Here is a 27,719-nt window from a genome sequence, read left to right as displayed (position 1 = left end):
CCCGGCTGACGCCCTTTCAGGGCCCCCACGCAGAGCCGGAAGGGGAAGTGTTTCTCCGGGGACTCAAACCGGAAGCTGCTTTTCTAGCGGAGGGGCTCGGGGGGAGGAGCGGGCCGAGGAGAACGTGGGTTGAACGTCGCGCTCTGGCGTGGGAGCTCCAGTTGGAACGGGAGTTCCGAGCGACCCGGACGCGAGGAAGGACCGAGCCGGCGGCAGGTAAGAGAAAAGACGGAGTAGCTTCCTTCAGCTTCTGAAATAGGAAAAGCGGATGGAGCTGGGGTGATCTTTGGGGGTACTCTGCTGTTGAAAGGAGGGGCTAGGCTGGGAGGGGGAAAGGCTTGGTGAATAAGGTGTTAGAATAGAGTACCAGATTCATTCGCTTGGACTCAGAGAGGTAAATGCTGAAGAGAAACCAGAGGTTCCCCTCACCGTACCCCCCCCGCCCGCCTCCCTGCTTCATAAGGAGCGTGAATTAACGGAACCCTGGTCTCCTCGGGTATCCAAGGTTGGGTTTTGAAACTGACGTCTCCTGGTCTGTGATTCGGGACGGCTGGCTTGGGTACCAGACAGGGCTGGGCGCCGAAAGCCAGCCCTAGCCCTCGGCTTCAAGTCTGTGTGGCCTCACCTTTGACAGCTTGCGTGCCGAGCCCCCTTCCTTGGAGGGAAAGCTTAAACGGGTGTAAGGCCTTCTTCGAGCAGTTGGTTCTCTGGGTTTCCCCATTTTGCACTGGGCTGTGACTTCAGCTTAATTGCTGCTTTCGCTAGCCCCAGGGCCAACTTGACGCTTTGATGCTGTAATTGGGTCCGTGCTGGGTTAGTACTTGACATATGGGCTTCTGGAGCGTCAGTGGCTCACAGAAGTAATGAGAAGGGTGGGGGTGGGGGTGGGGAGCGGCTCAGAAAAAAAAAACGTGGAGGGTGAAGTGGAGTAGACGGTAAGACTGGAAAGCCAGTGGTCTCACAGTGTGGTGGTATTTAGGTCTTAGCATTGCCCTCAGGTAACCCTGAGCGATTGAACACACACGCACGGAGCTGTCTGGACTTTACTGTAATCAGACTGGAATCATTACTTGATTTTAAGCTGAGCAGCGACAGACTCAGACTTGTTTTTCTTTAATAAAAGCATCACTTTGGCAGTGATAAGGAGTGGAGATGGAGATGAAGACAGAAGGGGTTTGAGATGCTTCCAAAGAACTGTCCACAGAATTTGATGACTTTGACTAGAGAAGCACTCAAATTTTCTAGTATGTGTGTTTGTAAGCATAGAGGTGCCAAAGTCTAGGATAAATAGAAGCAAAAGGAGCAGGAGCAGGTGGTTTTTTGAAGAGAGGACGATGAGGCCAGTCATTCAGGGATAAATTGAGTTGTAAGAACTACCCCAGGGTTTCCTATCTAGGACCAAGTAAGTTGTATTTGAAAGACTTGAATATCCTACCTCTGGTTTTTTTTTTTGTTTTTTGTTTTTTTAGCGAATTTTCTTTTGGGGCTTTTGCATATTCAGGATTTCAACCACCAACCTACCTGTTTTACCATTGAAATTCTTGGATGATAGGATCAGGAGAGCAAATTTGAATTCTTACCATGTTTTACTTTAGTAGAGAGAGAGAGAGAACCAGCCGGAAAAGTTTCCTTAATCCCTCAGGCAGATGGAAATTTTCAACAAGGAAGATTTGTTCCAGATACATGGCTTACCAGCCTTTTTTTTTTTTTTTTTTTGAGAATACTGCAGAATGATCCAAGCTATGCTGCCTATTTTCTGCATAATGTATAAAATAGCACTAAATAGTAGTTAAATTTTGCTATGTGTCAGGTGCTAAACATTTTACACGCATTGCATTTAATTCTTAGAATCATCTAATTTTCCAAATACAGTTTTGAACCTAAAGCCCGTGCTTTTAGCCACTCTTGAATCCTAGAAGTTGGACTCTTCTGTATAGTTCCCTTCTGTGAGTAGGTTATAAACAGAACCAGCCAGAGTTAACAAATTGGTGTTGTCCCTGAGGAACTTAAAAGGAAAAAGCACTAAACTTGTTTTTTTACCCTTTTGGCAGTGATACTCAGTGGACTGAATTTGGCCCCCTACCCCCAACCCCACCCCCCAGGTTGGCAACATTTGACAGACATTTGGCAACATCTGGAGATAAGGTTACAAGTGAGGGGTGGGTGTTGTTGATATCTAGCAGTTAGAGGTCAGTGATGCTGCTGAACATCCCCTTAACCCACAGGACAGCCTCCACAACAAATTGATCTGGTATATGATGTCTGTAATCTTGTGGTTGAGAAATCCTGCTTATGAATGTTTCTTGAGGAATAGCAACATGAGATTCACTGATGTTTTTCTAAAGAGCATTTTTATTTTTGGAATTATTCCTTGGCTTGAAAGCTGTGTAAAGTATATTCCTCTGAAACAGAATAGCATAACTAGTTTCTAAAGTGAATCTGTGAGCCGCAGTTTCCCAGGAGGTGGTTGTCATAAGAATCATGGATTCTTAGATTTTGGAAAAACTTTTCTTCCAAGTGTTCTACAAATCCCTGTGAAGTGGTGATTCACTCTGCTCAGAGTTCTTTATCTAGTTTTCCTTGTATTTTAAACTACTGTTAACAATTACTTTACCTTACACTGAGTTCCAGTCTCATAATTTTGACTTGACTGAATGTGATTCTACTCTAGGGGACTACACTCAAAAAACACTTGTTACATGTGTAATTTGTACTATGACAGTGTTTATATTTTTGTTCTGTTACAAATTATTTAATGTAAAGTACATTATTGTCAGCTTTTAAGAAGTGGCACTGTTTTCAGCTGGTGCTATATTCTTGATAATTGAAAGCAGTAGGAATGTAGGGGGTTCTTTTTACCTTGTAAGGTAATAGCACAATGGATCTAGGTTTTGTAAAGTACTTTCTTAATATAATGTTTATATATTTGTTTTAAATCGTATATAGACTAAAAACTTAGGTTTTCAAACTCTGGTCAATGTAGTTAACTAATAGCTAACTCTATTACAAGTTTTGGTGTTTCCTTTTAAATGAGTCTACTATGAAGACTGGTCCTATTGCTGGTTTATGCCCTCTTCCCACAAATTTGCTAGATTTATAAATAAATTTAGGTATTTTGCTTTCACTTCAAAATAACAATTTTAGAATCTGTTTAACCTAGGGTATATAGTTCTCAAAATATACTTAATATATATCCATCTTCTAAAATAGCATAGCTCTTTTTCAGAGTAAATAGGATTTTTGTTTAATTGTCTATTGACTTTTTTTTTTCCAGGGTTCATTGAGAAATCCTTAGTGCTATTGACATGTTTCAAGGGACATAAATTAGCCAATGACTCGGAATGACGGATTCCCCGAAGAGTGGAAATGGTTTGCCAATGGTTGGACCAGGGCCTGATATAGGGAACTCTTCACTCCACATGGTGGGGTACTTGGGAAAAGTTAGTGCACTTATTTTTTGCCTCAGTGCAAAGTTGGTTTTTTCCCTCCTGTTTTTGAGACTTAAATTTGGTTTTAATTTTACCAATTAATTTCTAAAAAATTGTATCTTCCACGGAAATCTTACAGTAATGGCGAAAGACTGTTTCTGTTTACCTCTCTGTTTCTTTGATATGTGAAAGTAGAAAACATAGACCTTATGGTTTACTGTTTGAATATATCAAACATATTTTCAGTGGTAACTGACGTTACTTTTTCTCTTGCAAATAAAACTAATGCTATTCTTAACACCTACTTTAATATTTAAAACTAGAATATATTCTTTTTGGAATAATAGCTGTATTAAAGCCTGTATGGATTTCTTTTATTTGCTGTCTTTTAAGATATCTTGCCAGGATGCTTCTAGGTGAAAATTATTTAAAAATGTTCTGGTTACTTTTACATTTAACTTTTTGTAATTTGATAAAATCTGTGAGTGTCTAATTTACTTTTTTTCTCTTTTAGAATTATGATTCAGTGAAAGTTTTGTCAGATGGATATTGCCCTGCTTGTAGGGCGAAGGGAAAGTTAAAAGCCTTAAAGACTTACCGAATTAGTTTTCAAGAATCTGTCTCTTTGTGTGAGGATCTGCAGGTAAAGTATTAATCTTAGATGGTATCAAAGTTTTAGCCTTTTGCTTTTTTCTTCACTGTTTAAATTTGCGCTCATTTTGTAGTTTTTAGACTGTATGTTTTTTAATATGTAGATAATCAAAGTCTAGATCTGTCTGGTATGCAATTTTAAATATTCTCTGTTATTTTTCCATTCAGTTTCCTGAGTTATTACATGAAGATGTTAAGACTGTTAGAGGAGGGGATATATTTCAAGATTTTTTTTTAAACCTTTTGGGAGTCCTTTAGATGTTGTCACTGTTATCTGTTGGTTTATTAACTTTGGGACTCACTGAGAAAGTTATTAACCTCTAAATGTTATGTACTTAAGAACTCTAGAACTTCTTCATCTTGCAAAACTGAAATTCTGTACTGTTGAATAACAACTTCTCCCTGTAGCCCTGGCAACTACTATTCTAATTTGTCTATGAATGTGACTAATCTCTAGGTACCTCATATAAGTGGAATCATACAGTATTTGTCTTTTTGTGATTTTGCTTAGTGTAATGACCTCAAAGTTTATCCACATTGTACCATATGACAGGAGTTCCCTTTTTTAAGGCTGCATAATGTTCTACTGTGTTAATATGTATATACCACATTTTCTTTATCCACTTGTTTGTACATGGACATTTGGTTTGCTTCTACTTCTTGGCTATTGTGAATAATGTTGTAGTAAAAGTATGGGTGTGCAAATATCTCTTCAGGGTCTTGCTTTCAATTGCTTTGGACAACTTTTTGAATACAAAATTACCGCTATTGATTTTAAAGTGTTCTATATAATCTGACATGTGGTAGGATTAAGGAAATAATCTCAGGGTATAAAAGTTGAGGATCAAGTTGTTGATGGTGACTGTGCATCTAGTTAGTAATGGAAAAATGAAGAACTTGTCCTGTTAAACTAAAGAATTTCTAAATAAGTGCAATATTGGGAATGTAGTGTTCACTTGTATCAGATCAGATCAGATCAGTCGCTCAGTCATGTCCGACTCTTTGTGACCCCGTGAATCATAGCACGCCAGGCCTCCCTGTCCATCACCAACTCCCGGAGTTCACTCAGACTCACGTCCATCGAGTCAGTGATGCCATCCAGCCATCTCATCCTCTGTCGTCCCCTTCTCCTCCTGCCCCCAATCCCTCCCAGCATCAGAGTCTTTTCCAATGAGTCAACTCTTCGCATGAGGTGGCCAAAGTACTGGAGTTTCAGCTTTAGCATCATTCCCTCCAAAGAAATCCCAGGGCTGATCTCCTTCAGAATGGACTGGTTGGATCTGCTTGCAGTCCAAGGGACTCTCAAGAGTCTTCTCCAACTTCTCCAACACCACAGTTCAAAAGCATCAATTCTTCAGCGCTCAGCCTTCTTCACAGTCCAACTCTCACATCCATACATGACCACTGGAAAAACCATAGCCTTGACTAGATGAACCTTTGTTGGCAAAGTAATGTCTCTGCTTTTGAATATGCTCTCTAGGTTGGTCATAACTTTCCTTCCAAGGAGGAAGCGTCTTTTAATTTCATGGCTGCAGTCACCATCTGTAGTGATTTTGGAGCCCAGAAAAATAAAGTCTGACACTGTTTCCACTGTTTGCCCATCTATTTCCCATGAAGTGGTGGGACCAGATGCCATGATCTTCGTTTTAGAAGATGCTGTATTTTAAAATGGAGGATTTAGTGCATTTCAGGTTTCCCGTGTAGCTCAGTCGGTAAAGCATCTGCCTGCAGTGCAGGAGACCTGGGTTCAATTCCTGGGTCAGGAAGTTCCCCTGGAGAAGGAAATGGCAATCCACTCCAGTATTCTTGCCTAGAGAATCCCATGAATGGAGGAACCTGGCAGACTACAGTTCATGGGATCATAAGAGTCGGACATCTTTCTTTCTTTCTTTCTTTCTAAGTGCATTTCAGTTAGTTGTTGCTGTAAAATGAACCATCTCAAAACTTAGTGACAAAGTGACTTAATGGCTTCGCTCATGATTCTGTGGGTTGTCAAGGCCATTCTTACACTTCCCGTTTTGTTGGCTAGTACAGCTAAATTTAGTCTGTGTGGCAGGCTGTGGATGCCCTCTCCCAACTGGGAACTCAACTCGGGTAGTCAGCAAGAATCTCACTTCTTTTCCACAAGGATCTCTCCATAGGCTAATTGGGATCCTTAGAGTGCAATAGCCAGAACTAAGAAAGTATCTTCCAGAAAGAGGGCTGTGAGAGGGCAAGTCCAGTCAGCCAGTGCTTCAGGCCTCCGTGTGCATCCTGGTTGTTCGTGTCCCATCACAGCTAGTCACGTGGCCAAGCCCGAGGCTGTGGCAGGGGGCTGACCCTAGGGCCTGACTACCTGGAGATATAATAGTTCTTTAGTTCACTAGAGGCCACTGAGATGGCTGTCTACCATACCTGTATAGAAGAAGGCATGTTTTAAGTGAAGGCACACAGGATGTAGATTTCTTGCATCTATCTTATAAAATGTTTTGCTGGTGTTCAAGCTTAGGGAAAATTCGTTGGTTATTTTAGTGATTTGTTTACACTTTTGCTGTTTGGCTGAAATTGTGTTCATGCATGGTAAAGTCATTAAAATTCAGCCAATTTGATTCTGAGACTCCATGTGGTTGTAAAATTGGTCCACTGATGTGCTCTCTGGTTAATAGTTTCAAACTATGTAACATAGATATTACTCTTGGCAACTTTTTACATTGAAACTACTTTTCTAGTTTTTAATGCCATGCAGTATACCTATCCCCAAAAGACTAGTACACGTATCATAGAATTTTAGAATTTTTAATTCATTCAACATTGGATTCTTTGTTAAAGCAAAAATATGTATGTTTTCCTTGTTAGCTTACCCTGGTGTACCTTAGATTAAACCCTTGACTATTCAAATTAACTAGGAAAAAATTACTCTTTTGAGGACTAAATTTTTGATTAGTTGTTTATCCTTGTTCCTTCAAATTTAGATTGATAATATTATATACCCTCTCATATCAAATTAATGCTAACATTTTATACATATTTTTCATAACATAGAAATGGTAAAGTAAAGCTTGAGCTTATTTGAATTTTTATTTTTTTCTTTCTAGTGCATCTATCCTTTGGGCTCTAAATCACTTAATAACTTATTTTCTCCGGGTTTGGAAGATTGTCACACTCCAAATAAGTCTCAAAAAAGAAAGATCTTGGAAACCAACTGTGAAGATTCACCTCTTTTAGCAGGTTCCAAAAAGACTAAAAATCATCGAGGCATTGACAGTGAACAAGTTTTGAACAGTAACCATAATGGAGGAGAATATGATGGAACCTCACCAGACTTACCTGGTTCACTGTACAGTGGACAGCAGAATCCAGTTAGGACAGCTGGTTGCTGGGAGCAGAATGAGGCTTTGGAAGCTGATACTGTTGACATGGCTTCTGAGGAAGATGCTCCCATGGTTGATGTTTCTGGAACTGAAGGAACTCGCCCTCAAAATGAAAGGTGCACATCTGAACTGGAAAAACCACTGGAGAGCAAACATACCTCATTGTGCCAGACTTCATGTGTGCAGTGGAAAAATGCACATGCTCTGTGTTGGTTAGACTGTATCCTGTCAGCACTGGTGCACTTGGAAGGGCTGAAAAGCACTGTGACCGACCTGCAGTCCAAAGAGGAGTCCGTGTTCGGGCGGTTGTTTACCAGGTATAGTGAAGCCAATAAGCTTCTGCACACCAGTCAGCTGGATGGAGTTAAAGGTTAGTAATAACATTTTATTTCTCTTTAATTTTTAGAGAGACTAATATTGAACTTGTCTCATAGCGCGTGAAAAAGATGCCATTAGTACCCATTGTTCTGTGTCGAGACCTGGGAGCAGGGACCAAAGGGACATATCATGAAGCTTGAGATAATACCAGTTGTGTTATCATGACTGCCCAAAAGGCAGTCTTTTTCAAAAACTAACAGTAAGGAGTCTGTGGTTAAATCTTATCTGTTGGTCAATGGTGATCGACATAGAGTCCATCACAGTAAAACTTTGTAAGTTTTTGAGTTGCTGTAAAGTGGAATAAAGAAGTAAATAGATCACCCATAATCCCACAACTCTCCAAAAATCACTTCATAGTGAGGGATATATTTTTATTTTCTCATGAAATAGGATACCCAGGAACCACCTCCAACCCAAGATAAAATATTTGCAGTGATTTACATGTACCTTTGTGTTCCTCCCCATGCCATCCTCTACTCCCCCGAAGGTAATCATTATCCTAAAATGTGTTTTATCATTTCTTCTTTTTAAATAGTTCTTCCTAAAAATAAAAAATAAATAGTTCTTCCTACATATATATGGCTAAGTAATGTATTGCCTAATTTAATGTTTTGAACTTTATTAAAAAAATATACAGTATATTTTTTCTGGGACCTTTTTTTTTTTCCTATAAAGATTTATCTGTAAAGCTGCTTGTATCTGTGGCTCACCAATTTTAATTGCTGTATAATATTTCCAGTTTGTCAAAATACCAGTTTGTAAGTATAGCAGTGCATTTATTCATCTATCATTGGGTTGATTCTTGCCATCATAAATACTGCTGCTGTGACTGTTTTTAGGCCAATCTCTCGGGGCCCAGGAGTTTGTTTCCCTTGGATCTACCTTAGGATAGACTCTGTCACACAGAATGGATAAAGGCTGATGGTTTTCCAGAGTGGTTGTATGAGTGTGTACTCCCATTAGCAATGTAGATGAGATCTTTCTCGTCCATATTTCTTCCCTTGGCTATTTTCACACTTGGAGATTTTTGCTATTTGAATGATATAAAATGGTCCTGATTTGCTTTTCCCCAATTTTAGAAAGATTGAATAGCTCTTCCTATATAGATTGACCCTCTGTTCCCTCTGTGAAGCCTGTTTGTGTCTTATACCTGTTTGTTCTGTTGTCATGTGCTTACTGATTTGAGCTTTTATACGTCCTTGTTGCTCTATTTATCTATGTCAGATAGCTTGCTACATCTCCCAGTTTATATCTTGTGCTTTTGCTTTTTTAAAGATGTCTTTTGATGTACAGAAATTGTTCATCTCCATTTTGTAGCTAGTAATGTTTGTGGCTTTAAAAAGAAATGTTTCCTTTATCCAAGATGAGAAAGTCATTCACCTGTGTTTTCACTGAGAAGTCACAGAGCTTTGCTTTTTACATTGAAATTCTTAGTTCAGTGAGAGGTAATTGGGTATGGTGTGTGGTAAGGGTTCATTTTTTTTCCCATTGCATAGCCAGTTTTTCTAGCTCCACCTTTTTCCTCAGGTGATCTGCCATGCCCTTTTTGTCATATTGCAGTCTGTGTAAGCAGTTCCTTAGCACTCAGTTTTGTTCTCTTAGTCACTTTGTCTCTGTACCAGTACCACACTATGTTAATTATTAGGGCTTTTTAGGTCTTGCTATCCTCATCTTTACTCAACTTGACTTTGATCTTGCAATCTTTTATATAAATTTTATACATTGTTTCCCCATCTTTGAATATTTTCCTGTTGCTGTACCAGTGCCAGGCTGTTTAAATTATTATGGCCTTTTGGGTCTTGGTATCTGGTAGGGGAGAATCCTTACTTTTATGCAGTTTGACCTTGGTTATTCAGTATTTTATTCATCTTTTACAAGATAATTGTTTTTATAATATAGTTGTAATTACATTTGTTCCAGCTGCATTACTGTTGATTGTAAGTTTTCTCTTTTTTTCTAGTGTGATCAGATACCAAAAATTCTGGTCAGTGCTCACTTCTTATTACAGGAGACTCCAGATGTTCTCATAGTGAAACACATAAGTAGTGTGTGATCAGGCTATATGAATTATTTACTTGTAAGAGATTTGAGTGAAAAGATCTAGTAGCCTAAGAGTACTTAGAATCAGGTGCATATGGGGGCTTTTACTCAAAATAATTTTAGTTAATCTTAGTTTCTTAATTTTCTTAGTTTTCTGTCAGTAATTTTGAGGACTTTTGCCCTAAAGAATGTCAAAAACATGGTCAGGTATGTGCCCCAAGATGTTCATTATAATACTATTTATAATAGTAAAATTAAGAGAAAAATCTTAAATGTCCAGTGATAGGGAATGGCCAATAAAACTATGGTTCAGTTGGAGTGTAATAACTAGCCTGCAAAGTTTTTAATGAAGCACATTTGTGTAAAAAAAGCAGAATGTGGAATTGTACAAAATTCGATGATGTCAATGAAGATCCCTTCATGCCCTCCTTCCTTCCCCTCCCCCCAAAAAAGATGTAGAAGGAAGGAAACATACCAAATGTTAGTTTTGGAAGTAATCATAATATTAAGAGTCCTTATAAATTTATCTGTTCCTGTGATCTAGTTAAGTTCAGTAAAAGTTATAAAGAGAAGATTAACTGATTAGAAGTTATTTTAGCATAAGGAACAATTGCATTGAAAGAAACAGCCTCAGATGTTTCAGAGATGGGCAGAATATTAACATGTAGCTCTTTAGCAAGGCCTGTGATTATTTGGGTGAGAAAAACTTTCACTGAGATTTTACTCTGGCAGAATGATGTTGAGCCAGGCAGTCAGTACTAACGATATTGTGCTGTTAAAACAGACTGAGGGAATGTATGGTATACTATGGGACTTCCCTGGTGGCTCAGATGGTAAGCATCTGCCTGCAATGCAGGAGACCCTGGGTTCGATTCCTTAGTCAGGAAGATGCCCTGGAGAAGGAATTGGCTACCCTCTCCAGTATTCTTGCCTAGAGAATCCCATGAGTACCCCGTGATGGGCTGCAGTCCATGGGGTCACAAAGAGACACAAGTGAGTTGGCTAAGCACATAAACACATGATACACTGCAAAGACAAGAAGAATTAAGGAATTTTGTAGTTTTCCGTTTTGTCTCTGGAAAATTTGTTGACTGAGAAACTTTCATTTTTGATAATGTGTTAATTGTCTGTGGAAAGATATAGGTTGATGAGAAATCTAATGTTCTATATTTTATTATTAGATGGAGATTGTAAAAAGCTTCCTTCAGAAATATTTGCAAAGATAGAGACCTGTCTGAATGAAGTCAGAGATGAAATTTTTATTAGACTTCAACCTCAGCTTAGATGTACATTAGGTAAGTAATTTGTGGAATTTAACTGTATTATTCATCTACTGTAAAGACATACTTACATCATAAGGAAATACAATACTGTTTTATTACTTGGGATGATCACATTCTTGGAAGGGAGAATCTGGGTAGAAATGTATCACTGGTTAAGTCATTCAAGGATGGAGTTGTTTTATATAAATATGCACGCATGTGTTCCATCCCTTCAGAGTGGATGCAGTTTTCAGAGCCAGCTCAGCACTCAGGGATTACACCATTGGCTTCTTTCCCTGTCCTTTGCCCCAGTAGACTACTCCAGCCACTTATCTGTTGGGTGGGGGAGTCATCCCAGAGGAGTCTTGTCCGTAAGATCACCAGAGTGTAGACCGAGGGGCTCCCATGTTGCATTTTGCGGCTATCAGTTCCCTCCTAGAGTGACCTGAGATGTTTTATTCAGGTTCCCTACTTCAGTTCCCAGTTGAATTTTAAAGAGTGGTTTCTTCCCCAGTCTGAATCAACACCCTGCTTACCCCTGCTCATTATAAATATTTGGAAGATTGTGTCTTGCTCTACTGCTGCTTTGGATGTGGATTTCTATATAACAGAAGGGATGTCTGAAAATTGTGCACTCATAGCAATTGGGCAGGCGTGTAGCTCTTCCTGTGCAGTAGCATCCTCTCAATGTGTCTGCACTATTCAGTCAGCAGTGAGAGGGGCTACGTTAGTGCTTAAGATCTTACTAATGAAGCCTAACATTTGCTTCTGGGAGCACGTTGGAATCTTACAATGTGTGTGTCCTCATTCTGAATATTGACATGTATTCTAAACCACTAAAGAAAGAGAAATAGAATCCATACTGGCTTGGAATGTTGGTTACATTTTTAAGATCAGCTTAATTACATTTTAAGACACTTAATCATTTTCATTACTGTTTTTTTTTTTTTTTTAATGTTTTATTTTATTTATTGGACACACAGCATGTGGGATCTTAGTTTCCCAACCGGGGATTGAACCCATGCTCCCTCCATTGGGAGCTCAGAGTATTAACCACTGGACCACCAGGGAATCCCCATTACTGTTTTGAAAAAAACACATTGTAAGCTATCCTCTCTGCTCTCCCTCCTCACAGTTTAAGAAATATTACAACTAATACCCTTTTTGTACTCTTTCCCAATTATTCCTTACCTCACCACAAAGGTAACTGCTATCGTCAATTTGATATTTCCTTTCCTTCATTGTATATATGTATTTTTTATTTTTTTAAGGAAAAAGCCAGTATTTTATGGTGTCTACTTATTTTTGTAAGTGTAGAGAGTAATTGGAGAAGGCAATGGCACCCCACTCCAGTACTCTTGCCTGGAGAGTCCCATGGACGGAGGAGCCTGGTAGGCTGCAGTCCATGGGGTCGCTAAGAGTCCGACACGACTGAGCGACTTCACTTTCACTTTTCACTTTCATGCATTAGAGAAGGAAATGGCAACCCACTCCAGTGTTCTTGCCTGGAGAATCCCAGGGACGGGGGAGCCTGGTGGGCTGCCATCTTCGGGGGTCGCACAGAGCCAGACACGACTGAGGCAACTTAGCAGCAGCAGCAGCAGAGAGTAATTTAGTCTTTGAGTGTTGTGTACCAGGATAGACAGACCAATAGAACAGAATAGAAAGTCCAGATCCAAACCTGCCTGCCTCCCCCCAACCCCACCCCCGTTTGGTTTCTTCCTAATGGTGATGGTTGGTTCCTGATTGGTGGGGGAGGGGGTTTGGGTGGGATTAGAGCCCTTCTTCACAGCACAATTAGAAAGAAACTTCCAGTATTCACATATTTAAAGACCTAAACACGAAAAGCAGAATTGTAAAACTTTGGAAGAAAATATAGGTCACTATTTTACTAGAGATTGGTGACTGCAGTTAACATCAAAGTTTGAAACCTCTGTGTAAAGATAGAACAAAGAAATAATATCCAGGATATCTTATGAAGAATTCTTGTACATCAGTTTAAAAAAAAAAGAAAAAACCTGATAGAAAAGTGGCCAGACACATTAATGAGTCAGTAACAGAAGAGGAAACCTGAATAGCTAGACAGCAAGGAGTCCCTGAAAAGTTTGCATCCTGATGAACAAGATACTTCAGGGAAATATGCAAGCTAGGTACAGACGGTCTCCATCTTTCAGTGGTCCAACTTTTAAATTTTTTCCCGTTTACAATGGTGTTAAAGAGAGAAATGCAATCAGTAGAGACTGTGCTTTGAGTTTTGAATTGTGATCTTTTCCTAGACTAGTGATAAGCCCTATGATCCTCGCTTGTGATGCTGGGCAGTGGGAGTGAGCTGCAGCTCCCAGCCAGCCGTGCGATCACAAGGGTAAACAACTGATATGCTTACAACCATTCCAGATCCAGTCCAGCATCGTGCTTTTCACTTTCAGTGTAGTGTTCAATAAAGTGCATGAGATATCCAGTACTTTATTATAAAATAGACGTTGTATTCAGTGATTTTGCCCAACAGTAGGCTAATGTTAAGTGTTTTGAGCATGTTGAAGGTAGATTGGGCTAACCTTTGATATTTGGTAGGTTAGGAGGATTAAATGCCTTTTCAACTTAACGATATTTTCCATGATGTATAGGTTTATTGGAACATAACCCTTTCATGAGTTGAGGAAGATCTGTAGTTGAGCAGGAGTTCGGGTTAAGGCAATAGAGACAGAGAAACCACTTAATTTAGACAGGAGGTTATCAAAATTAGAAATAAGCTTTGGTATTGTACGTTTCTCTAACAGGATGCTTTAGACACCTAAAATTGATAATCAAAGGAAAAATAATTAAGATAAATTTAGGAGCTATGTACATTACCTAAAATGGTCTGTAGTCATATAACTTATTCAATTGTGTTTTGAGCTCTTTTGTGATAGTTTGGTTTGTTGAGAACTATAAATTTTTTAGAGCTAAAGATTATGTTGTCATAATGCAATATAAATTATTTACTTTTTCACTTGATATTAGTTTCAACAGAGTAAGTAAAGGCTGATAACTAATTACAAACTCATGCTATACTACATACTCTTTATGCATATGATGTTCATTTTTAGGAGATTAATTTGTTATTTCTTCTGTTTGTGAAAAGTATTTTGTTTTGGATTTCTGTTCTTTTACAAAAATAGCAGTGGGACTATAACTTTTGTGACCACTGATACTGATGGAGTGGTGCCTAAGACCACTGATTCTCAGGCAGGAACATCCACTATTCTGCCTCTCAATACAGCCGACCGAGATGACTCCTCTCAACTGCGTTCCAGACAGCTGTAGTTCCAGGGTTGGGGAGAAGCGAACGTTGGAAGTGAAGCAGTCCCAGGGGGAGGGAGTTGATGGCAGGGCTCGGATTAGTCCTTGGGCCAAATCAGTAAGGCAGCATCTAAGCTCCCTGGAGAATAGAAAGGAGGGAAAGCAATTGGAGGATGAATGTGAGGAGAATCTAAGTCCTCCTCCTAACGTGCTGCTCTCCAAATTGGAAGACAGAATCCACAGTTCAGCTTTTGTTTTAATGACAACAAAATTCAGATGTTCTTTAGTTTTAAAGTTGTTGAAGTTTAATTGTTAAAAGATTAAGAAGAGTAGTGGCTGAGGAGTCTGGTCCTGTGAGCCCGGTGCGTCATGCCCTCACCAGTTTGTAGAACAAGAGAGTCAGAGTAGAAATGGCTTTTTTTCATGGTTTTGTCCAACTTGGAAATTATTATCCTACAGGGTTTCTCCAGTTATATTATTTTTAGCATCTGTACCAAACAAATCTACATATTTTTGCTTTGTTTTTATGATGCCTTAGAACTGTCACAGTTCTGAGGATTTCTTTTTTTCCCTGAGAAAAGCTTATCTGAGGAGACAGTATGAGTCTTCTGTATCTTTGTCTTAGGTGTTTTCATAAGTGTCAACAAGACAAATGAAAGATAGCGAGTGAGAATTAAAATGATGAGCGTTTTTAGAAAGTGCTTCGAAAACTTCTCTTGCCCAATTGTGAATAACTTACTCTGTCATATATACATATTCCCATATATTCATACTGTGAATATAGTGAGAAAAGACAATTTGTAATTTTTTTCAGTTCATTATGAGCAATAATTTTTCTTTTTCTTCTTCAAGGTGATATGGAAAGTCCTGTGTTTGCATTTCCCCTGCTCTTAAAAATAGAACCCCACATTGAACAGCTCTTCACATACTCTTTTTCTTGGAATTTTGAATGTTCACACTGTGGACACAAGTATCAAAACAGGTTAGTGTTTCTGTTTTCTTTAATGGATTCATTCTGTTGAAAATGTCTCCAAGTAATGAAATATGAAGAAAACTTGCTTCCACTTGTAGCATTGCTGTCTTTACCCTTGATAAAATTTCCTTTTGTATATTGAAGTTTCTCCACTGCTAAAAGGAAAAAGTTGAGCCCCAGAAACTTTATTATTTACTTGCTTTTTCATACTAAAAGAGTACCAAAAATAATAATAATAATAAATAAACATGAATGGTTTGATAGATTACTAGAAGGAATTTTGTTACGAAGTTCTTTAGTGGGAAGTGGGGGCTAATGGTGAAGTAGCACAGTCCTCTGCCTCCCCCACTTCTGCTGGATTCCCCGCTGAGTAAGTATACCTCTTAGAATTCTTTGCAAAGCCATATGTGTTTTGTTTACTCCTATATCAGAGACCAGGGCTTTTGTTTGCTGGTTTTGAACACTGTGGAAACTTGATTTTAGGCTCCCAGAGTCTTGGCAGCAGATGTTAGAGGTAACTTATGCTCTCCCATTCCTTCCCTTAGTCCTATGAAAGAGCCACCACCAGAATCCTTCTACACGTGAACTGTCTCAGCTTTCTACTTCCCTGCTGCCTCTAGGTGAGGATTAGAGAGATCACGATTGTTGTACATGACCCTGAGATTGGTACTCAGGACGAAACATGGAGAAGAAAGAAGCTGCAAAGTTATTTTGCTTCCATACACCTACCATATAAAAAAAAAAGAGAGAAATTAGGTTTTGGAAGAGGAGTCAGGGAGAGAAAATTTATCAGACACAACACCCTTGCAGTGTCCATATATGAGAAAGTCACTGGCTGGCTGGCAATTAAAACATGACCACGCTGGTTCTGTTGGTCATTTATTCAAACTGTTACAATAGAGGTAAAATCCTTTCCTCTTTTATTGAATTCATCTGTTAGTAAACTAGAAAATTTGGAGTCTCCAAGTTACTGAATAAATGTATATGAAGAAATACTACTTCAGATATTCATTATCTTAACTGAGACTATTTTCAGGTATTTAGGGATTAGTCAGGGAGAGCTGAGTGTGAGAGAATGCTCTAGGAAATCCAAGCTGTAGAACCAGGAAGCATTTTTTTTTTTTTTAATCAGTTAAGTCAAAAGGACTAGAACAGAGTTCAGTTCAGTTGCTCAGTCGTATCTGACTCTTTGTGACCCTGTGGACTGCAGCACACCAGGCTTCCCTGTCCATCAGGGAACAGAGTAAGACTTAGCATTTCACTCATACTTAGGACTTAAGTAACTTTGTATGAGTATTAGAAGAAGCATCTGCTTCTAGGTCTTCTGGCATTGAGTTCTATAAATTATCTGACTTTCTCCTCATTTAACATATGCAGAAACTGAAACTTGAAAGGGGTTAAATTGTTGCCTGAGGTGACAGACTAGTAAGTGGAACAACTCAGGCTTAGACTTTCTGTCCCCTCAGACTTTCCTGCTCACTGAGGTATGCTGCCCAATCTCTACCTGGGTCTTAAATAATACAAATAACAGAAACAAGCCTGAAGCCGACAGTCAGCTTGATGATAGCTTTTCCAGAATCTGTATCTCAGTTGTTTGACAGCTTTTCACTGAGCATATTCTCTGTGCCAGGAACTCAACAGAAATCATCTTTATTCTGGCCAAATTCAGACAGTTAGTTAGGGAAGTAACATGGAAACATAACAGAGGGCCAGTGACTTAGCAGTTATTTTGATCTGTTGGCTTTGAATACAAAGTGAAAAGTGCCTTTTGGAGCCGTATAGAAAAACCATGAGAGCTCAAGGGAGAGAATCCACCAACCACTTGCCCCCCCCTCCCTTTTTTTTCATTTAAGTTTTTTTGCTCTAAAAGTAAAAGTAGTTAGAGGGGAAAAGCTTAAAATGAAGTGGCATTACATTGAAACTTATTTTCACTTAATCTGGTGGAAGAATATCAGCAAACTTGTTCATTTGTGTGCTGCTGTTTTTAGTGCTAGTTTAAGAGCTTTTGACTTGACTTAGAAGATAGTTTCTGCAGGCAGTTAAAGACCTTGGAGTTGGGCTCCCTGAACTCATTTCATGTCTGTCGGGTTTATCATCTGATGTGTCTCGTTTTCCTCATCTGTAAAATGGGGATGAAAAGAGCGCCTGCCACAGGGATGTTTTGGTAGATGAGTTATATGTAGTATAACTCATATGCCTTATATGTAGTACCTGCTCAGGAATGTGAGATGTCATGTGGGGCATTAATGCTTATTTGCTGAGACAAACTCCCTTTTATTAATGAAAAATAGGAGCCTTTACTTAATATTTATCTTTGGAAACTGAGAATGTAGCAGAAATAACAGTCAGTGCGTTTGTTGATACCCTTATGTGGCTTTGCCTTTAAAATGTTAGCTTCCCTGAGAATTGATCTATTTGTGACAGCCTGTACTTACCTCACATATAAGTTATTTACTGGTATTTGTTGTTATTTATAAAAGAAGGTGGTGTCTCTTAGATAATAAATAATTGCTCTTTTAAAGATACTGTTAATTGAGTTGAATTGTAGTGTGCATCTGTAAAGATCATGTTTGCAGATGCTTTTGCTATCAAATATTCAGGCTTAAGTGCAAAATTTAGAACTCATGTAAACTGTGAAATCCACATTTTTTCACAACTGATACTTATAGTTTAAAAATCAAAATAATTAATTGTTGCTATTCCCAAATATGTTTTTGTAAGTGCCCTTTTCATTTTTGGTTGTTAGTAATGGATAGCCAGATGGTGAATTTTTTGAGTAAGGATGAACTCTTAATACATTTGAAAGCCTTAAAGCAGTGGTTCTTCACTCGGGGCTCTTTGCTGCCCTGGGATGTTTGGCAGTGTCTGGAGATAGCTAGTTGCTGCAGCTGGAGGCTGTTACGGCGTCTTGTGTGCAGAGAGGCCAGGAATGAGGCCCAGCATCCTCCAGTGCACAGGTCAGTGCCCTCCAGCGAAGAATAACCCAGTACGAAATATAGAGCAGTGGGATTGCCCTTGAGAAACCCTGCCTTTAACATTTTCACCTCATAGCTGAGAAACTATAGATAATTAATGTGGAGCGTCCTTACAGAAAACTTTACTAGGGTAGGGTTAGGAAGGAACATTGACATAAATTTGCAGGAATAGGAAAGTATGAATAAATGAAAGTGCCTTCTGTTTTAGTCATTGATTTAAGGTAACATGAATGATTATTAACTTAATCAAAATTATGTCTTTTTTTTTCTTAATAGATGTATGAAGAATCTGGTCACCTTTACAAATGTCATCCCTGAGTGGCATCCACTTAAGGCTGCCCATTTTGGTCCGTGTAACAATTGCAACAATAAGTCACAAATAAGAAAAATGGTATTAGAAAAGTGAGTTTAAATTGCCTTACTATTTTTAGAACAAAGTGAATGTGGATTTACTTTTTTTTTTTTCCCAATGTGTAGTATTGAAAGTGATGACTGCAACTTGCTTTTCAGAAGTTTGAGTTAGCATAGGTTTATGAATTGCCAAAGTGCTTCTCTCTGTCAGGAGCTCTGGTAAGCTGTTCAGGTGACACACCACTGCAGAGCTGACTTAGGGTAATTGTCTGACCCCACACCTACTATCTCTCCTCCTTTTTTTCTTTGTCTTCTCTCTCTTTTAAGTGTATTAAACTTCCATTTTCCTCACCTGTATCAAGTGCCTAGAGTCATTAGAATTCTGGGATTTCCTTAACCTGGTTTCAAGAACTAAGATGATTCAGAATGAGCCATAGGCTCATCTATCTGAGTTTCCATCTTCTCCCAGACTTCAGCGTGCTAATTCTTCATTCTTCTGTAAGCTTTCTGCTGCCCTTGAGCAGATATATCTTCATTATATATCACCAACCCTTCTGTTTTTCCTCAGTGGGCGGACTGATTAGAATTTTCTTTTTTGTATTATCAGAAGCTCCATCTCTATAAAAGCTCGCAGGTCAGTTCCATGTTCAGAGAAGGCAGTGGTACCCCACTCCAGTACTCTTGCCTGGAAAATCCATGACAGAAGAGCCTGGTGGCTACAGTCCATGGGATCGTGAAGAGTCGGACATGACTGAGCGACTTCACTTTTCACTCTGATGCATTGGAGAAGGAAGTGGCAACCCACTCCAGTGTTCTTGCCTGGAGAATCCCAGGGACGGGGGAGCCTGGTGGGCTGCCGTCTCTGGGGTCGCACAGAGTCGGACACGACTGAAGCGACTTAGCAGCAGCAGCAGCAGTTCCACGTTAGGCAGTTTCTCTATCTTTTTTGTTAATACACTCACACACGTACCTCCTCTGTAACTTTGTTCCTGCCTAAAGGACATGTTTTGAGGTTTCATTTGATGTAGTAAAGAACCAGTGACATTAACCTTCTCTTCCCTTTTCCCAACGGCCTTGAATGTGCCAAGAAATCCCTCAGAACCTTTCCTAAAGGTTTAATTTTCACCCAAGTAACAAAATCTGAGTTAATCTACTAGTGCCAAGACCTAAAAGGAGAAAAGAACAGCGTTCCTTCTAGTCCATTTCCAGGCATCTGCTTTAAACCTTTAAGGTAGCATTCACTTTGACATTTCAGTACAGTGTGCCTTTGCCACCTTTTAAAATAGTTGAGGACTGGGGCTCTCACACCATCACCTGGGCCCCACCTGTGTTTAACCTCTCCGTGTCCTTCCAATGTGACTACATTTTTTGGTTAAAACAGTACTTCATTGTTTATTATGAGTATACATATATCCCTTCTCTTGCCAAGGAGTATATGTGGTTATATTTCATCTTTTTCATAGCTCTTTATTTTTCTTGGAGTTATTGATTGTGTTTTCATTTGCTTTGTTATATATGCATTGTGAATTTTCTCTGAATTCTTCAAATGCCCATTAATTTTCTAAACACTTAAATGCTTCACAGTTTTTAAATTCTCCACACTTGTGGCATTGCAGATCAATGTGTGGCAAAAAACAGAATTTATTGATATAGACAGTTTGCAGGACTTTTTATTTATAGTTACATAAAGACCAGATTATTCTCTAATAGATTGACAAGGGATAATTTACAAATTATCCCTTGTCAGTTTGGATAATTACATTTTTGGACACTGATTCAAGTTTATTTCAGCTGAATAAATGTTGATAAGCTAAGTAAGTTTTGACATCTGTTTCAATACCTGGGAAAAGAGATATTCAGCATTTTTTTGTAAATCCTGAAAGTTCTGTTAAATTGAGTTATTTGAGGCCTATTCTGGGTTCTGTTCTCTGGTTTGTCATGTTACTGTAATGTATTTTTGAAATTACAGATGTTTTGAAATTTATAGTAAATCAACCAGTATGTTTTCTTTTCTACTTCCTTAGAAATAAACTTTTTGTAAGTAGAATTTTAACTTGATGGGTCTGTCTACTTCCTGAGAAAACAGAGAAATAGGCCAAATTATTAGCTTATTCAATTTTTTAAAATGTTTATTTGAATATTTTAGGTTTATTATTTTGTTTCACATATTACCTGTCCCATCTAACAAAAAAGCAGTTAATTTGGGCACTTGGTACCAAAGAAAATTCTCAAAGGTCTAGATTTTTTTCTTTTGATTCTGTGAAGTAGTTTTCAAGAGATTTTCTGTAAGCCAAAGCAGTGTTGCAGCTTACAGAGCAAGTTTTGTTTAATGGCCTGTGTTAGAGCTTTACTACATGATGGCCTCCAACTGTCACTGACACCATTCTGAGAAGGGTGTACTGTTACACACGTCTTCAAATGAGTTCTCCGTTTCTAATTAAGGCATACATCTGGAGGTTCTCAAGAAAAAGCAGTGCAATTGGCCTTGGGAGTGTTATGCGTGACTCACTTGCCTCAGACCATCTTTTGTGCAGCCAGACACATGGCATCACATCCATTTGACTTCTCTTGCCTTTCTCCCCTACAGAGTCTCTCTCGTATTCATGTTGCACTTTGTGGAAGGCTTACCCCATAATGACTTGCAGCGCTATTCATTTCATTCTGAAGGCTGTCTTTATCAAGTAACTTCTGTAATTCAGTACCAAGCAAATAATCATTTTGTAACATGGATTTTAGATGCTGATGGTAAGTGCTTAAACGTTTTTCTTTTATGATAATAGGCGTGGGGACTGAACTCTAGTTTGTTGTTCTTTTAAGACAAACGTTGCCTTGACATTCTTTTCTCTCTTCTTGTCCTTGCCTGTTAAAACCCTACCCCTCTCCTCTACCCCATCACCCTGCTTTAGAATCACTCCTCATGGCTGCCTTTGTTTGTTCATATCAGCATGTTTATGAGTATACACATGCATATGCATATGCTTTTTTAAACAGAGATTGAGGTGAGAGACTACTATTGGTTTATAGTTTGCTGTTTTTCACTGAATGTTCTTCCTGGGGATAGTTTGGATACATATCACAATATACTTATAAAAGCACTTTGCAAAAGGAAACTCATAAATACAGATATTACCTTAAAGTTTTACCCTACTTCAGAATTTACGGTGGGGATTAGAGTTCTCAATAACTTAAAAAAAAATTTGAAAAAAAATTTTAGTTTTCTAATTGCATTCTAGAGAATGAAAAATCCTCTTCAGAGAGAAGAGGTTAGGTGTTTTCCAACTTTGACAAATATATAAAAATTGTATGGTTAGCTTATAAAAAATGTCCTGTCTCTTCTCTAGAGCAGTGAATCAATCTCTGAGAGTTCAGCCCAAATAGTAATCAGATGGTTCTAACATACGTTTGTGGTGGAGATCCACTGACCTAGGCAAAGAAAATATTCTCAAAGTTTTAATGGTATAGGATAAGAAGTACTGGGTTCGGATTGTTTATAAGACTGTATCGATATAAACTTATTTAGCAGATAGTTTTGTTTGTGATTTTTTTTGGTGTTTTAGAGGGGGTATTTAATGTCTTTCCCTGTCATTGATCATCTCATCCCTACTTGACAAATGAGAAAACAGGAGCTTAGAAATAAGAGCAGACACCCAAAAACCTAAGCTTATATTTTTTTCCTAACCGCCCCCCCCCCAATAAAATAATCAAATGTTGGTACTTGAGGTAACAAGCTTCATTTATCTTGAAAATTCATATATATGAAAAACTTAAATCTATTTTCTGATATTGTTATATATATCAGGTGATACTGCACTCTGAATTCCAGAAGTTAAAGATACTTCTGTCTTGATTTTTATGAGCATTTTAGAAAAGAGTAAACACTGCCTCAGTTTTTCACATTTCTGGATGTTTGTCCATAACTTGTTATCCAAATCCAAGGACTTGACATTCGGCAGAGAAAAATGGTGACATAAGGATAAGGCCATGTTTTCAAGTTCTCTTTTGGTGGGTATTCAGTAATAATAGCAGTTAAAAAAGCCAGAAGAAAGTTACCTAGAATAGTGGTCTGTTTGAATGTCTAACCTCTCACTTTCACTCCCCATTCCCCAGGAAGTTGGCTAGAATGTGATGACTTAAAAGGCCTGTGTTCTGAAAGGCATGAGACATTTCAGGTTCCTGCTTCGGAGATACATATTGTTATTTGGGAAAGAAAAACATCCCAGATGACAGATAAAGCACCTGCCTGCCATCCACTTAAAAAGACTAGTGACCAGTATGCTTTCGGCGACGAGAAGCAAGTGTTTCCAGCAGCATGCTCTGCAGGCGAAGCTGCCTCAGCTGAACCGTCTTCAGGAACGCACCCCACAGATGTGTCCATGGTTCCTAATACCCTCTCACAGGATGAAGCCGTAGCTCCTGGACGTCATTCCCTTCCAAATCTGAAAGGTTCAGTTGACAGTGGTATCTTACCCTTGACACTTGAAGAAGTACAGTCCAACTCTGAAGGTTTCTTATTAGAACACAAACCTGTGGCAGAAAATGCAGGGGTTGTTGAAGCAAACACTTTGCAGTCAGAGGAGCCACTCATAGCTCTTTTAGTGGCCCCATTCGAGGACAAGCTTACCCACAACCAGCCAGATTTAAGCTTTTCATCCCAACTCTTAACTATGCCATCAGTACAGGTGTCTACAGAAGATACTGCAGTTACTCAGCCTGTTAATGACACTCAGGCTGGTGGCCTTATACAGCAAGTAAAGCCAGTAGACACTGAGGGTGCAGTTGCCCTAGAGAGGAATGCTTCACTGAAACAATTTCTTGTAGCAGAAACGGAGAAGTTAAATCCAGAACAACATGTTACATCTCAGGTATCTGATTGGAAGGAAAAAGAAACCACAGCATTTTCTCAAACTGTAACAGCTAAGCCGTTACAGAATCCACCTCTGAAAGAGAATCAGAAGAAACCATTTGTGGGAAGTTGGGTTAAAGGCTTATTAAGCAAGGGTGTTTCTTTTATGCCCTCTTGTGTTTCAGCTCATAACAGAAACACTGTGACTGATTTGCAGCCTTCAGTTAAGGGGGCAAGTAATTTTGGTGGCTTTCAAACTAAAGGTTCAAGACAAAAGGCCAGCCAGGCCTCCAGGAAAGCTCACAGGAGGGCAGCTAAGCCGCCTCTGCTGAGTAACTCTCCTCCAAGCCATCAGTCACCAACCAGCACAGCTTCCCCTCCCCGTGCTGATGGCACTGGTGATTCGGAAGTTTGGAAGAGATGTGAAAGTGCCTCCTGTGGAGCTTACCTCAACCACAATTCTCATGGAAATGAAAATGGTGTTTCTTCACCAAACCATGGAGACACAATTGAGGGTCAGATTCATAAACTCCGTCTAAAACTTCTTAAAAAACTTAAGGCAAAAAAGAAGAAATTAGCCTCTCTGATGTCTTCCCCCCAAAACGGAACACTTCCAAGTGAACCTTCGGAACAGGTGTCCCATTGTGGGTCTCCAAATGACAGTGAGTCAATAGAAGGCTTGCTACAAGAACTGCAGCGTCAAATTGACATTGCCGATAATAAATCAGGGTGTGCCACAGTTCCCGGTGTTTCCCCATACGGTGGTCAGACGCATGAAGAAATTCTAGCAGAATTACTGTCCCCGGCCACTGTGGTTTCAACAGAGCTCTCAGAAAACGGGGAGGCTGACTTCAGGTATTTAGAAATGGGAGATAGTCATATCCCGGCACCAGTTCCCAATGAATTAAACAGTATTGCCCACAACACACATCTGAGGCAGGAGCATAATTACTGTAGCCCCAAGAAAAATCAGAGTGAACTTCAGCCAGATTCACTCACAAATAATGCCTTTATTAGAACATTGAACTTGGAAAGTCCCATGAAGACTGATATTTTTGATGAGTTTTTTTCTGCTTCAGCATTAAATTCTTTAGCAAATGACACATTAGACTTACCTCATTTTGATGAATATCTGTTTGAGAATTGTTGAGTGCTTTTGGCTCTTTTTAGTTTAATATTTATTACTACTATTGGAAAAATTTACTGTATTTCTAGGTAGTGTTTGACACACTGGCCTTGTCATGAACAAAATGTAAGCTACTGAAGGTTTTGCCTCTCCAGTATTCTTACCTGGAGAATCCCTTGGACAGAGGAGCCTGGCGGGCTACAGTCATGGGGTTGCAGAGAGTCGGACATGACTGAAGCGACTTGGCAGTAGCAGCAGCATGCCCATGAAGCCTGTGTTTCATAAGTTTAAATAATGATGAATGTGTTCTCCTTTTTGGCTTCATTTTGTGGTTGTAGGTGAATGAGGATTTGAAAATGTTAAAAATGAAAAGTAGTGTATAGTTTCTAGCAGTTTTACAGTTGGGTATACTAAATTTCTACATTTCAAATTTTAGTTTCGTTGGTTCAGGAGAAACACTAGTTGATACAAACTTAAGTGTCTGTATATGGTATGTGAGCATGTGACTGTTTTTGCTAGTGGTGCTGTGGTCTTAGATAAGAGCCTAAGCGTGTTTCTTGTACCAGTAGAGTGGTATAGAATGTAAACTTCCCCCCCATATAATTTGTCTCCCCTCTCTCTCCTTAAAAAAGATGGCAGGAAACTCATAACTAGAATGTTGCATAATGCTGTGATCAAAAAACGATCTATAAAAGGAAAAAGTAATGTATTTTTGTGTTGATGTGCTAAGAGATTATAAGTATCATCTTTCTTTCTCCCCTAAGATACTTATTTCTGTAGCCAAAGTGGAACACACCATCTAACAGTTATGTTTTGGCAGAAATAGCCAGTACATGTAAGGCTTGCATATGTTGGGTTCTATTATAAATGAAATGTTAATTCATTTAAACCTCAACGTTCCTATGAGCAAAGTACTCTTATCACCTTTAACAGTTAAGGAAACGCCATTGAGCTAATAAGTTGTAGAGCTGGGAATGAGTAGAGTGGTTACTACAACAATAAGAGGTACTGAATTTATATGTTCTATATGAACATATAAGGTTCCTTATATGAACTTGTAGCTTCATTTAAACTTTGGGTGACCAAACAGCACCTCCTGCTGTATTAATTTGAATTAGTAGCAGAATTACTAAGGTTTAAGGGTGGCCATCTTGGGGAAAGAATACTTTGCTAGGGACTCAGAACTTCAGAATTGATTCATCAAATTTACTTCCAAACCTCCCTCCCTTCCCTTTTTTCTGATTACAAAAGTGACATGTTTATTATAAGGAAAAACTGGGAAAATACAAGAGAACACCAAGATTTCAGTATTCATCTTAACATGTAGTGATAATAACTACTGCAGACATTTTCATGTTTTTATGCATTTAGACTTTTAAGAAATAAAAGCTTCTGTCGTACCTGTTTGTTAATGATCTGTGTTCATGTTTAATGAGCATTTTTTCCATCTTTAGTTTTTGACACCTTTTGGATAGCTATGTAATGTTACATTGTATTACCACTGTTTCATCAATTTATATTTTGAAGTGATTTGTACTGTTTTGTTATTGTTAATTATACCTATTGACAAAAATTTTTCACAGATCCAGGTTTTATTTTCTGGGAGTGGAATTTCTGGGTCAAAGAATATGCACTTTTATTTTTGGTCTTTTAATAATGGCTTGAGTCATTTTGCTGAATCCTCATCAGCACTAGGAAGTAGCATTGGTCAGGGGAGGAGAACCTTGGCTCATTTTGGTTACATTTCCATGATGACTAGTGTGGCTGAATATTTACTGTAACTCTTAGCCATTTGAGTGTCTTTGAGGCATTGCTTATCCATCCTTCACTTGTTTTATTCACTCAAATATTTCTAGGTTTCTGCTGAATGTCAAGCATTGTTATAAAGCTGATATAAGGCAATAAAAAAATAATAATAAAAGGAAATTCTTGCGTTTCAGTCATTGCCTTTTAAACAAGAAGGTAAATGTATAATGTTAGGTGGTAATAGGAAATGGATGTGGTTGACTCTTGCTGTTTGGTAGTTCTATAAAGTTGCCGTGAACACTGCATTAGCAATTACTAAACCACTGCTCCTGGCGGGAGTACAGTTAGGTTCCTGTGAACCTCTGCTCACAACATCTTCATCATTTGATCAACAAATGATGTTTTTTGTGTCTTTCTGTTTAAAGATACCTTATGTAATAGATATTATTGCTTCACTAACGTTGAACACAGGCCAACAGTGCCTGAATGGAGCTTATCCTGCACACATATTTTCCTCCATAAGGCACATCACACCTTCCTTGAGCTTGGGAACAGGAGATAGGACTTGAGTACCACGCTTCAGGGCTATTTTAAACCACAAAATAACCAACAAAAAGCACAAAAGATGTCCATAAGATGTTGGGTCCATGCCAGCAGTCCTTGAAGTCTGGTCCTATCTAAGATGTACATGAGCATGTTCAGTTCACGCCAAGTGATCTGTACTGCACATTGAAGACCTTGTGGCACAGACCAGATGTTCTGTAAGGGACTCAGATGTTTCAGTGCTGTGTACACATCCACAGATGACCACAAAAGCACTTGCAGGTATTGACTTTGAGGGTTACAAATTTTAGCAAGTAGGCAAATTCACAAATACAGGCTAATAATTGGTAAATGTCAGATGGTACTAAATGCTATGGAGAAAAGTGATGGGCAGATTATTTTAGACCAGGTGGACTTGGAAGGGGGGTGACATTTGAACAGGTCCTTCAGTGAAGTTAAGGAATTGACCATGTGACTGAATGAAGGGCATTATCTAGGAAGAACGAAGCCCTGAGGTGTGAGGGTGCTTGGCATGGTTGAGAACAGGGAAGAGGCCAGTGTGAACAGTGAGCAAGGAAAGGAGAATTAGAACATCGGGTTAAAGAGGTTGGCAGAAACCAGATCACATATGGTTCCCGAAAATAACAGGAAGCCACCAGAAGTTTCCAAACAAGGGAATGACACAATCTAGTCAAGAGGTTTTAAAAGATCACTGGGGTTGTCAGAATGGAAGTGCTAGTTTGTGACAGTCTCAGTTCAGACAGCTGTGGAGGT

At 38.9% G+C, this 27,719-nt stretch overlaps 1 protein-coding gene across 3 annotated transcripts; it reads left to right on the top strand.

The window, feature by feature from the left end:
• Window positions 1-65: 65 nt before the first annotated feature.
• Window positions 66-26,582, top strand: USPL1 (ubiquitin specific peptidase like 1). Of its 3 annotated transcripts, XM_002691811.6 has the most exons (9): window positions 66-216; window positions 3,275-3,440; window positions 3,943-4,071; window positions 7,154-7,799; window positions 11,029-11,142; window positions 15,241-15,370; window positions 18,613-18,738; window positions 21,275-21,432; window positions 22,795-26,582. In XM_002691811.6, exons 2-9 carry the CDS (start codon window positions 3,342-3,344, stop codon window positions 24,678-24,680), a joined length of 3,288 nt encoding a protein of 1,095 aa, XP_002691857.1. In that variant the 5' UTR covers window positions 66-216; window positions 3,275-3,341; the 3' UTR covers window positions 24,681-26,582. The 3 variants fall into 3 exon arrangements, with proteins under 3 accessions (XP_002691857.1, XP_010809073.1, XP_024855833.1); XM_010810771.4 differs by lacking the exon at window positions 3,275-3,440; XM_025000065.2 differs by lacking the exons at window positions 66-216; window positions 3,275-3,440; window positions 3,943-4,071 and adding an exon at window positions 8,198-8,294 and having other exon boundaries at window positions 7,688-7,799.
• Window positions 26,583-27,719: the final 1,137 nt, after the last annotated feature.

Source organism: Bos taurus, chromosome 12, assembly GCF_002263795.3.
Source record: "Bos taurus isolate L1 Dominette 01449 registration number 42190680 breed Hereford chromosome 12, ARS-UCD2.0, whole genome shotgun sequence".
Lineage (NCBI taxonomy): Eukaryota > Metazoa > Chordata > Mammalia > Artiodactyla > Bovidae > Bos > Bos taurus.
Note: the sequence above shows the minus strand (reverse complement) of the source record. Positions and strands in the feature narration are given on the sequence as shown.

Coding starts and splice junctions, on each gene's coding strand:
- USPL1 (XM_002691811.6), top strand. CDS start 3,342: ATGACGGATTCCCCGAAGAGTGGAAATGGTTTGCCAATGGTTGGACCA. Junction 7,800..11,028: donor TCAGCTGGATGGAGTTAAAG/GTTAGTAATAAC, acceptor TTTTATTATTAG/ATGGAGATTGTAAAAAGCTT. Junction 18,739..21,274: donor AGAAAAATGGTATTAGAAAA/GTGAGTTTAAAT, acceptor TCTCCCCTACAG/AGTCTCTCTCGTATTCATGT.